We start from the raw sequence: 12169 nt of genomic DNA, 5'->3' as shown, positions 1-12169 counted from the left end.
ATCGACCACTCTTAGGCTATGTGCCCATGTTGCGTTCTGTCCCTGCAGAAATTTCAGCAGCGATTTGAACAGCACACATTTGCTTCAAATCGCTGCAGAAACAGTGCGTACTGTAAAGCCGATTTTCATGCGCTCTGATAGCAGCCCCTCCCATAGACAGAGTGGGGGCTGCATGCAGAGCGCATGAAAGAAGTGACATGTCACTTCTTAGAACGTAGCGCTTCGGCAGTAGACTAAGCGCTGCGTTCTAATTCGCCACGTGGGCATGGATTAGGCACAATATTCATAGATTGTGCTGGGGACGCAGGACGCATGCAGTTACGCTGCAGTGCAGATCGCAGCGTAACTGCATGAAAATACGCTACGCGGGCACATAGGCTTACACTTTATTCATAAATACATTGTATGCATAACACAATTCATATTATTATAACACAATGACGATCGGGATCTTCAGGGCTGGAGCACACTGACCCAGTCACCGTTTTACATGTCCATGCAAAAATCACAGAGACATATGTTTTTTTTTCCGGCAGCACAATACAAAAATACAAGACTGTGTGGTAACCTCGTGTGGTGCGTGGCAGGGGTTGTGCTTGTGGCGGCCTGTTGTCTGCCTCACACTGGTTCCTCTCCAAATTGCAGACACACACAAAGTCCCCCAATAAAAGGGAATATAACCGTGGGATACAGTGTTTACACAGGTAGAATCTGATGGTGGTGATAGTTGTTTGTGCAGTTTATCCACTACGACATGGGAAAGAACAGTCCCTTTACTGGTGATGACAAGATGGATAGCCATATACAGATGGTAGGCAGTAGCTTGTCAGTTTCTGCACCTGGTCAGTTGGCGGTTGACCCACACATGCAGACAGGCAAGCCTCTGAGGAAGACGTTCACTGGTTCTCAGACTATCCCTCTTGGTAATCCCTACTCAGTATTCCATAGGGCTGAGCTGTATTTCTCCTCTGAAGCAGTATTTTTCCTTCTCAAGGTACAATAGTAACCTCTCCAACATGGAGCCCATCCACTCCCCTACTGCTCTCCATGGCCGTCTCCCATCAGACTCTTTATCTTCCACCCAATAGTTTGATTTGCTCCTCCCCCTCACATGTGACACTCAGGCTATGTGCCTACCGGACAATGTACCCACGCATATATCCACAGGTACATCTGCAGGATTCCCGCAGCAGCTCCCTAGAATCCACAGCTATCCATTGCTGCATGATTCCAGCGAAATATCTGCGGTAAACCTGCTGAGTTCCTGGCCTATATCTCCATAGTAGAGAAGCGGGAATTCCGCAGGTATTTCCGCAGGAATAATTGACATACAGTTATGTCTGGCTCCGTGACATCCGCAGCTGCACATACTGCATCATAGATACAGCACTCCTCATGTCCCATAGGATAACATGGGGAGTGTCTGTACTTGCTGAAACCTGCGGATTTATCTTGAAAATCCAGATAAATCCGCAGGTTTTCTGCGGCAAAGTTGTTTTACGGGTACAGAGTCCCATGGGCACATAGCCTTACAGCTGTAGTCATTGGCTGACTTCCAGGGAAAGTTTCCAGCACCTTCCAGAAACATCTGCATTATAAGTAGAGCAGGTCACATGACTATCCCCTGCAGGGGTGAAGATTAACCCTTTCATTGCTGACTGTCAGCCGGTCTCGTACATTACAGCATACAATATACACAGAAATCAGTGACTGCATGAAACACACTATTTTTCAGGTATCCAATGGCGATGGCCACTTTGTGGGATACCACATATGGTTCTGTGATTAGCATTGCAAAGGATGGGAGAAGATTTGAAATATATTTATCTACATGCGAAAAATCACTGTTGAAAAAACTAATGAGACGTACCATTTTTCTTTTGCATATGTGAAAAACACGGGTGTCTGAATGAGGCCTAATAGTTTTATTATTAGTATTAGTTATTATTTATGTATAAATTAAATTAATAGTTTTTTTTTAAATCTAGAATCTAAGGTCTAGCATCATAAGTTCATGTATGTGGCGTAATCAGCCCTTCATACCTTCCATCAGCCAGACGTGTGACTTTCCAGCTGAAATAACCTTTCAACTAATTGGAAAATGATGACAATACAGATTCTTCTTAGATTTGTGCATCTTATTTCCCCACACTGCCGCACTTTTGGGTACTATTGTTTTTTTTATTTTATACTCTTACATCGAAATGCTTTGCACAGATCCAGGTGAAACGCTAATACTCATTCCCCCACCACCAACGAATCCTCCAAAGGTTTTGGGAAGTAGCTAAGAGGGTGCGTCAGCGGGGAATTACTTTTCTGGATTTTTATATTGATAGCCAACTCTTAGGGCCACTTTACACGCTACGACATCGCTAGCTATTGCTAGCGATGTCGAGCGCGATAGCACCCGCCCTCTTTCGTACATGCGATATCTGGTGCTTGCTGCCGTAGCGAACATTATTGCTACGGCAGCTTCACACACACATACCTGGTTGGTGACGTCGCTGTGACCGCCGAACAATCCCTCCTTCAAGGGGGAGGTGCGTTCGGCGTCACCGCGACGTCACTGCGACGTCACTAAGCTGTTGGCCAATAGAAGCTAAGGGGCGGAGATGAGCGGGACATAACATCCCGCCCACCTTCTCCCTTCTGCATTGCCGGTGGACGCAGGTAAGGAGATGTTTGTTGTTACTGCGGTTTCACACACAGCGATGTGTGGTGCTGCAGGAACGACAAACAACATCGTACCTGCAGCAGTAACGACATTATGGAAATGAACGACGTGACACAGATCAGCGTTTTGTTTTGGGGTTTTTTTTTAACGCTTTTGCGCTCGTTCATCGTCTCACCTAGGATTTACACATTGCGATGTCGCTACCGGCGCCGGATATGCGTCACTAACGACGTGAATGACGATATATCGGTAGCGATGTCGCAATGTGTCAAGCCCGCCTTAGCATAGGTCACCAATATCTGATCGGTGGGGGTTCAACACCCGTCACCCCTGACTATCTGGCAGTTTCCAGTGCCAGTGGCAGCCAGATGTTCGTAGTTGTGAAGCTTCACAGGTCCATAATGGAATAGTCCTGGCAGCCGGGTACTGACATCCGCCCCCTATTCGAACCAACCACGAGGGCTTCTTTAAACATCTGTTGGAATCAGCCAGTGCATCTGTTTTAAGTATATACAGCTGCGATCAAAATTATTCCAAGCTCCCTGTGTATATTGCTAATAAACCTAATTTGCAAGGGGTTGAATAATTTGGAGAGTGTCGTAGTCCTTAAGAGTTAGTTTGTGTTGAATTTTGAGAAACCACTTGATTAATTTAATTTTTTTTTTTAGTTTATTGCTAGTTTTCTAGTGTAAAACACATGCGTTGAACAAAAATCTTGGCCACCTTTTTTTTTTAATTTTTTTTTTTATTTTGAGTTTTGGCCACCTTTACCAAAATGGGCAGACATGGTCAGACCGTGGCCCATCCTGTGCAGTTAATTAAAATTTACACCACTTTACTTACATTTCTTCAGTGTATTTCTGGCGGAGTTAACTTCTGGAGATACCTTATGTGTCTAATTCACTGTGTCTTGAGCATCTTTCTGTGGCGAGCCTGTGAACACTAGCATGCCAACGCTGACCCTTAAGAGGCCCTGTCACCTTTTATAATATAGACTATTCTGCCAGGTCCTTGATTTCATTGCTGACGAGACAGGTGCAGGGCGGAACTAAATATCAATGTTGGACCTTCTTCTAGTTTATTTGTCACTTTTCTTCTCTTTTGTCCTAGGTTTGTCTTGCCTTAGCGCACTACTCTCAACCAACAGATCTTCAGCTACTTTTTGCTTTTGAGTATGTTGCCAAGATGTATCATAATCAAGGTAGGTTAAGATATGGTCAGTATTGTATTAATATGCTTTATGTGTATAAAAAGCGATCGTGTGCACTTCTTTAAACTCATAGTCCATCTTGAATTTTTGGGTATAATACATACAAGAGCTATGATATTAATGTGAACAGTCTCCAGCTGGCTACAGGTGCGAGATACTGATCTGTAGACCTTTAGCAAATCCAGACAAGTTCTGCAATCTGTGGACCGATATCTTATGCCAGTGGCCGGCTATATTGACAGAGTGACTTTAATTCAGATGCTGCAAATCACCGAGTGTCCACAATCCACAGCCATTGGAGATAAATGATGTGCCAGCAGATGCCATTATGCACCTCGTTTTCCTGCCGTGCTGGCTGCCTCATAATGCATTAGAGGGCTCAGCATTTCTTCTATCGATTACTCTTTGTATTAATGTCACAGCATTCTCATAAGCCTGGACAGTAATTTGCACAATCATTTTTAATAACCTAGATATAAATTTAACATTAACTTCACTGAAAATTCTCATGTTATGAAATGACTAGTTACTTTAAATGGACTAAACTCTGCCATGAAACATTAGGAGTCCATCGCGTGGACTGTACTGAAAACTAAGTTTTATAACAGTAGGATAACAATGTATGTTTAGAGGATCTCCACTACTTTTTACATTCATAGTGTATCCTTATCTCTTACCTCATGTGCAGGGCATTGCAGCTAAGGTATCCATAGTTACAGCCATGAGCAGCTAACTCACTATATGAGTGGTCGTAACCATGGATACCTAAGCTGCAATGCCCTGCACATGAGGTAAAAGACCACCTGGCTATATCAGGAGAACTATACTACATGTCTAATTAGAGGTATGTGCTAATATAGTTATTACTATCCATTGTCTAAAGACAATAGTGAGGACCAGGCGGCATACACTGCGAAGAAAAGCGATTCCGGCAGCTAAATAGGAAAGGGTTCTTTACAGTTAGAGCAGTCAGACTGTGGAATACACTACCACAAGAGGTAGTAATGGCAGACACTATAACAGCTTTTAAAAAAGGGCTGGATGATTTCCTCAGTACACACAACACTGTTGGTTTTAGTGACCAAATGTAGAATGGTGGAGGAAGGTTGAACTAGATGGACCTAGGTCTTTTTTTCAACCTAAGTAACTATGTACTATTCTTGCTACATATTGGGATAGGATCTTGAAGATGGGAGTACCCCTTTAAGTCTGGCTGTAGATTCAGCCCCAAAGCCCTAGAATTGTTGCTTCTCCAGGTTTTACCTTTTTTAATGTTTCCTTTAGAATACTCTCCCGCCCTCCACTTCTGGCCTGTCCCCGGTCCTGTTCTGCTCTTTCAGCGATTATCCTCTCTAAAGCTTGTCGTGATCACATTTTTTCCCTCCTATTTATAACTTCACAGTATTTGTATCTCACTCACTATAACTTCTAATATTTATGTCTTGGACACTCTACCGAAATAAAATGTCAAACTGTGTTTACAGGAGACAGAATTAATGGAATAGATCCTGGAGGAGGCGATACAGGTCCGAAGACACCGATGTTTGAAACGTTTTCCGACTGGGACCGAGAGATCAAAAGAACGGGGGCCTCTGAATGGAGAGTCTGCTCAGTAAATGAGGGGTATATGATTTCAAAAAGGTATGTATACCTAGGGAAAAAAAATGACTATAGATTAACTACAAATACAACAATTGATGAGCCCAAAAAGATGATGGCACCGTCTTATGGAAAGAAGTGGGCAAAGATCTTCTAGGCAATAAAAACTAAAAACGAAAAATGAGGCCTCATTGAAGATTCTTCCACAATCTTACTGTCCATTTTATCTATACTGGCTAACACGGTACAAAGATATATTTTACTTGTACTGTCCATACCTTAACTTTAAAGGGAATCTGTCACTAGGTTTTTTGCGATCTCATCTGAGAACAGAACGATGATATAGGGGTAGAGACCCTGATTTCAGAGAAGTCACTTACTGGGCTGAATGCTATAGTTTTGATAAAATTCCTGTTTTATCTGCTGCAGATCTACCAGTTCTCTGAATACTCAGATGTCTATAACCCTGCCCTCACCATTGATTGGCAGATTTATGCCTATGCACAGCATACACAGAAAGCTGCCAACTGGTGGTTATACAACTCAATAGGGAGGACTACCTAGCAGCAGGGTTACTAGTCTTCTTGTGATCGCCTGCTGATAGAAAAATACATTTTAACTAAAGCACACCCAGCAGCCCAATGAGGTTCTCTGCCCCTACATTATTCTGATCTCCCGGAGCAAAAACCTGGTGACAACTTTTTAAGCCCCAAAATTAATAGGGGATATTATATACACCTTTGCTTAAGGGCTCTTTCACATGTCCGATGTTGGGTCGCAATGCATTGACTGGACATGACTCTCCCAACCCAAGTGTGAAAACTGCATACATTTCTATGAAGCTGTCACGCTCTGGTCAGGAGAGCTGCGTCCAGTCCGTACATTGCGATCTGACATAGGACCCAATTGCACAGTCGTGTGAATGGGCCCTAAGTCTGGTTTCATGTGTTCAGCTTTTATGGACTGTATATGAACTGTGATATCCTGATGGGCCACAGGTCTCCTGACATAAGCGCAACACCCTCATGGGCATATAAGAGGCCGTTGAGTTCGGGACAGGAGAGCTGTGGACTTAGCACTCCATACACAGTCTGTGGAAATTGGAAGTAATTCTTCTTTGTCTTCTGTGAGATATTAAAGGGAATCAGGATGTCACCAGGATTTTGCCTCCTAATCTGAGAGCAGCATAATGTAGGGGCAGGGATCCTGATTCTAGTGATGTGTCACTTACTGGGTTCATAGTGTAATTTTGATAAAATCACTGTATACTTAGTAGTAGATTATCATTAGAGGACTACTTGTCCTGCTGCCAGGTAGTCCAGCATATTCATGAGCTCTATAACTGCTAGATCTGCATCAGAGAAAACATTGATTTTATCAAAATGACAGCAAACAGCTCAATAAGTGACACATCGCTGGAATCAGGATCTCTGTCTCTACATAATGCTGCGCGATTATATAGCAAAAACCTGGTGACAGATTCCCTTTAAAGGGCAATAATGCACCTGCTGAAAACACTTCTCTAATACTCTGCTTAGACCTTTTATCTGGCTACTTTCATGGTTTTGGAGGGAAAGGTAATCTATTGTGTTTATCGTTGTCTTAGCTGCTTTCTTCCGAGCAGTTGTGGTGACATCTAGAAAGTAGTGCTGTGTCTGTCTTCCCGCGGTCTCCAGACTTACAAAGGGTGCTCGGGAAGGCAGATTAACGCTAAGCCATTTAAGGATGTCTATTTTAGGCATCTTTGTTTCTGCCATATGCTCCTTTATATGAACAAATGAGACAGACTCCAGCGCAGATTCCTGGTGTATTATCACATAGCCATGCAGCAAGGTGCACAATCACATTTCCTCCAGGCCATTATTGGCAGGCAGGATTTGCCTTTCATTGTCAGGGAATTAATTAGTGGCATAAATCTCATGGGATGTTCAGCCTGTCAGTGTGCTGCGCCCAAGAGGAGTGATTGTCATAGCAGAGAGGACTACGTCATGGCACAGCATATGGCCGTGACGTCTTTCCCTCCTTCATTGCCTCGAGATTTCACCTGTACATGTTTACTTCTACTGAGTATTATGATGTACAGTACAGACCAAAAGTTTGGACACACCTAATCTCTAGAACAACTGTTAAGAGGAGACTTTGTGCAGCAGGCCTTCATGGTAAAATAGCTCCTAGGAAACCACTGCTAAGGACAGGCAACAAGCAGAAGAGACTTGTTTGGGCTAAAGAACACAAGGAATGGACATTAGACCAGTGTTAATCTGTGCTTTGGTCTGATGAGTCCAAATTTGAGATCTTTGGATGCAACCACCATGTCTTTGTAGAAAAGGTGAACGGATGGACTCTGCATGCCTGGTTCCCACTGTGAAGCATGGAGGAGGAGGTGTGATGGTGTGGGGGTGCTTTGCTGGTGACACTGTTGGGGATTTATTCAAAATTGAAGGCATACAGAACCAGCATGGCTACCACAGCATCTTGCAGCGGTGTGCTATTACATCCGGTTTGCGTTTAGTTGGACCATCATTTATTTTTCAACAGGACAATGACCCGAAACACACCTCCAGGCTGTGTAAGGGTTATTTGACTAAGAAGGAGAGTGATGGGGTGCTACGCCAGATGACCTGGCCTCCACAGTCACCAGACCTGAACCCAATCGAGATGGTTTGGGGTGAGCTGGACCGCAGAGTGAAGGCAAAAGGGCCAACAAGTGCTAAGCCTCTCTGGGAACTCCTTCAAGACTGTTGGAAGGCCATTTCCGGTGACTACCTCTTGAAGCTCATCAGGAGAATGCCAAGAGTGTGCAAAGTAGTAATGAAAGCAAAAGTAGGCTACTTTGAAGAACCTAGAATATAAGAGATATTTTCAGTTGTTTCACACTTTTTTGCTAAGTATTTCATTCCACATGTGTTGATTCATAGTTTTGATGCCTTCAATGTGAATCTACAATTTTCAGAGTCCTGAAAATAAAGAAAACTCTTTGAATAAGAAGGTGTGTCCAAACTTTTGGTCTGTATTGTATATTTCTTAAGACTTTCTGCTTCTTTTTTCCTATGGCTGCAGTGTTACCCCTACTTCTGCAGGTTACATCCCTTTCCTGTTCGTGTTTTCACTTGCTGTATGTCTCCATGATGGGGGATACTGGAAATACAGTTTTCTGTGATTTTAGTGCTTTATTATCTGATTTCTGAGCCCACACGTGATCTGTTGGTAGTGAGAGCTGCTTCTCTAGTTTTAGGAGTCGCATAAATACAGATCTATATTAACTACACCCATTTGCAAATAGCAATAGGACATTTAAATAGGGATTTCATCATCTTATCTTTCTGAATCGCACAAACTAATTATTAACGCCAAAGCAAATGCAAAGTTAATAACTAAAAGGTGCGGATTCTGCAAAGCATACACTTATATACCCATCTAGTATTGCTTTTATTGGGGGCTTCTTTGTGTAGCTGCTATCATGACACTAGGCATGAATGCTATGACTTTTATTTTGGGAACATATTTCCTTTTTTGTTTTTTTTTTTGGTTTTTTTTTTTTATAAGATTACCTCTTCCTGCTAATGCAGCACATCCATATGAAGAGTTCTGTTGTCTCATAATTCCACATTAACGGGAACCTGTCACCACTTTTTTCGCCTATAAGCTGCGGCCACCACCACCTGGCTCTTATATACAGCATTCTAACATGCTGTATATAAGAGCCCAGGCCGGGGTATAACATTAAAAACACTTTATAATACTTACCTAACGGTGGCGCTGTGGGTCATATGGCCTTCTCCATTGTCCGGTGCCGGCGCCGCCTCTTTTGGCCATCTTTGTTCACCTTCAACTCTAGCCGCAGTGCATGACTGGTCCGATGTCATCCACACTCGCCGACATTCAGGTCCTGAGCAGGCGCACTTTGATCTGCCCTGAGCAGGGCAGATCAAAGAATTGTAGTACGCCTGCGCAGGACTGGCAAGTGTGTATGACGTAGCCACGTCATGCACCCAGGCTTCAGAAAGAGGACGAAGATGGACGAAAGAGGAGGCACCGGCACCGGAGAACGGATACGCCCATAAGGCCCACAGCGCGACCGTTGGGTAAGTATTATAAAGTGTTTTTAATGTTATACCCCCGGCCTGGGCTCTTATATACAGCATGTTAGAATGCTGTATATAAGAGCCCGGTGGTGGTGGCTGCAGCTTGTAGGCCAAAAAGGTGGTGACAGGTTCCCTTTAAAGATAAACCTGTCTCCGTCCTGAGTCGGTCCTGTGAAACGTCTTCGGTTTGGGTTCCCACTGTCATCTATACTCCTGACACGCTTCTCTTCTCCCCACATTGGTTCCTAGTAAGGGCCATCAGCTAATCTTGGAATCTTTATTTCTTTGTAGTCTTCCAGAGTATTTTGTCGTCCCCTCCTCTCTGGCCGATACGGACCTTAAGCAGTATTCTTACTCGTTTTTTGGAAGACGTTTGCCAGTAAGTATGTGTCGCTTGGCATCTTTTTCAGGCAATAACCTGTACTGTACTTTTAATTTATGGTCATGAAATAGATTTATTGACCCATTTTTTTTAGCTGGTGATGCATATTTCAGAGATCTGATCTTTCTTTGTATTGTACAGCTGTGGTGCTGGAACCACTCTAACGGCAGTGCACTGGTCAGGATGTCCTGCATCAAAGACCAGCAACGCAAGATAGACCAACGGTGAGTGGCACTGGACTGCCGGAGGACACATCCCACAGCCCGTGTTACACAGATACAGCCAAGTCTGTGCATTTCCAGATTAATCTGTGAGAATTGTTACATCTGCAGCTTTTCTAGTATGTAGACTTTTATTGGTGATATTCTATTTTTCTCGTATAGGATTTGTGGTGGTATCACTCGTAGTCACCCTTTAAGGAGCGAAGTTTACAAATGTGACTTGGATCACGGTCTCCCAACTCTTCAGGACATTCAGTCTGCTTTTACAAAACTCAAGCAGCTGTGTGTGAATGGTGAGTGACGCCTTTATAATCCGGTTTTATTGACCGTTGAATCCAGATATGCATATACCAGCTGGTCTGCTGCTAGGTAAACGTCTGTGTCCGCCTGTGCTTCCCGTATTGAACAGGCTACTGTATATGTAAACGTCTGTGGCCAAATATCTGGCTACCAGGAAGCTCCAAGGGACCCGTTTTCCTTCTGATCTGGCTATATGCTGATCTAACATGGGTAAATGTTACCTACGCAAAAATAGTACCGTTAAAAACGTCAGCTCAAGACGCAAAAAATAAGCAGTCACTGAGCTAAAAATCCTGAAAATTGAGAATGCTACGAGTTTCGAAAAATTGCACAAAAAGTGTGCCACTTTTTTTTTGGACAAACTTGTGAATTTTTTTTTCTTTAACCCCTTATAAAAGTAAACCTATATATGTTTGGTGTCTACAAACTTGTACCAACCTGAGACATCACACAACACATCAGTTTTATCATATAGTGAACGTGGTGAATAAAATATCCCAAAAACATTTTTATGTAGTTTTTCCGCACTTGAAATTTTTTTTGCTGTTTTCTAGTACACTATATGGTAAAATGTATGGTTTCATTTAAAAGTAGAACTCGTCCCGCAAAAAACAAGACCTTATATTGCAAGATTGACCTGAAAAATAAAGTTACAGCTCTTGGAAGAAGGGCAGCAAAAAAAAAAAAATGGAAAGTCGCCCGGGGGTGAAGGGGTTAAGACTGCGGACTACATGCCAAATTTGGCTGGGACTCAGGTCAGGCGACTAAAGGGGTATTCCCAACTCCCCAACATGTAGTAGTTGTAATAATATTAGCAAATACCTCCAATTAGAAATGTTGTATTGTTTTTCTGATTCACTGTGTCACTCACCTCATGTTCAGGGCATTGCAGGACCTTAGGTATCCATGGTTATGACAATGAGCAACTAACTAACTGTCACTATATGCATGGTCGGAACTGTGGATACCTAAGGTCCAGCATGCCCTGAACATGAGGTAAGTGACATAGTGAATCAGAAAAAACTATACTAAATATATAATTGGAGGTATTTCCCAATATTTATTATTATTACACCTACTACATATTAGGATAGGATTTTGCAGATGGGAATAACCCTTTAATGCAGGTGAATTTGGTCTCATTTTTACCCGCAGGAGGCTGTGACCAAAATAAGCATATTACTAGAGTTGAGCGAGTACCTAACTATTCATACTCGCTATAGACAAGTACTGTCTAATACTCGCGTGTTCATTCCGAATAGCATGTGCAATGCAAGTTAATGGGGAAAAACTCGCAATATAACGAGTAACCCGAATGCCGCACTATTCATGTAAGTAGCAAATAGTGTGGAATTCGGGTTACTCGTTACTTTGCTTTGCGAGTTTACCCCATTGACTTGCATTGCACACTATTCGGAATTAATACGCGAATATTAGACAGTACTCGGTATGAGTATATCGAGTACAAATAGTTAGATACTCGCTCAACTCTACAAATTACCAAAATACATAACCTGTTGGGTTTCTGGCAACTTCTCATTTTACTTGGTTGTATTGCTTTGCTGTTTGCAATGTAACCCCCTTCCCATGTGTTATGCTGGGATATAGCAGTGTCACAAAGCGATATTTGGCCGTGCAACGTTTGTCGCCGCCAGTCTCCATTTATTTTCATCCTTAAAGGGGTGGTTCACCCATATT

The 12169-nt window shown here is 42.9% G+C and overlaps 1 protein-coding gene across 1 annotated transcript in view; it reads left to right on the top strand.

The window, feature by feature from the left end:
- Window positions 1-12169, top strand: part of MTMR10 (myotubularin related protein 10) — a 128438-nt gene that overhangs the window by 90819 nt on the left and 25450 nt on the right. The window contains exons 6-10 of the mRNA XM_075345680.1: window positions 3785-3875; window positions 5369-5525; window positions 9860-9947; window positions 10092-10174; window positions 10334-10464. Coding sequence (XP_075201795.1) covers window positions 3785-3875; window positions 5369-5525; window positions 9860-9947; window positions 10092-10174; window positions 10334-10464 — 550 coding nt within the window. The remainder of the gene's footprint in view (window positions 1-3784; window positions 3876-5368; window positions 5526-9859; window positions 9948-10091; window positions 10175-10333; window positions 10465-12169) is intronic.

This window comes from Anomaloglossus baeobatrachus, chromosome 4 (assembly GCF_048569485.1).
Source record: "Anomaloglossus baeobatrachus isolate aAnoBae1 chromosome 4, aAnoBae1.hap1, whole genome shotgun sequence".
NCBI lineage: Eukaryota > Metazoa > Chordata > Amphibia > Anura > Aromobatidae > Anomaloglossus > Anomaloglossus baeobatrachus.
Note: the sequence above shows the minus strand (reverse complement) of the source record. Positions and strands in the feature narration are given on the sequence as shown.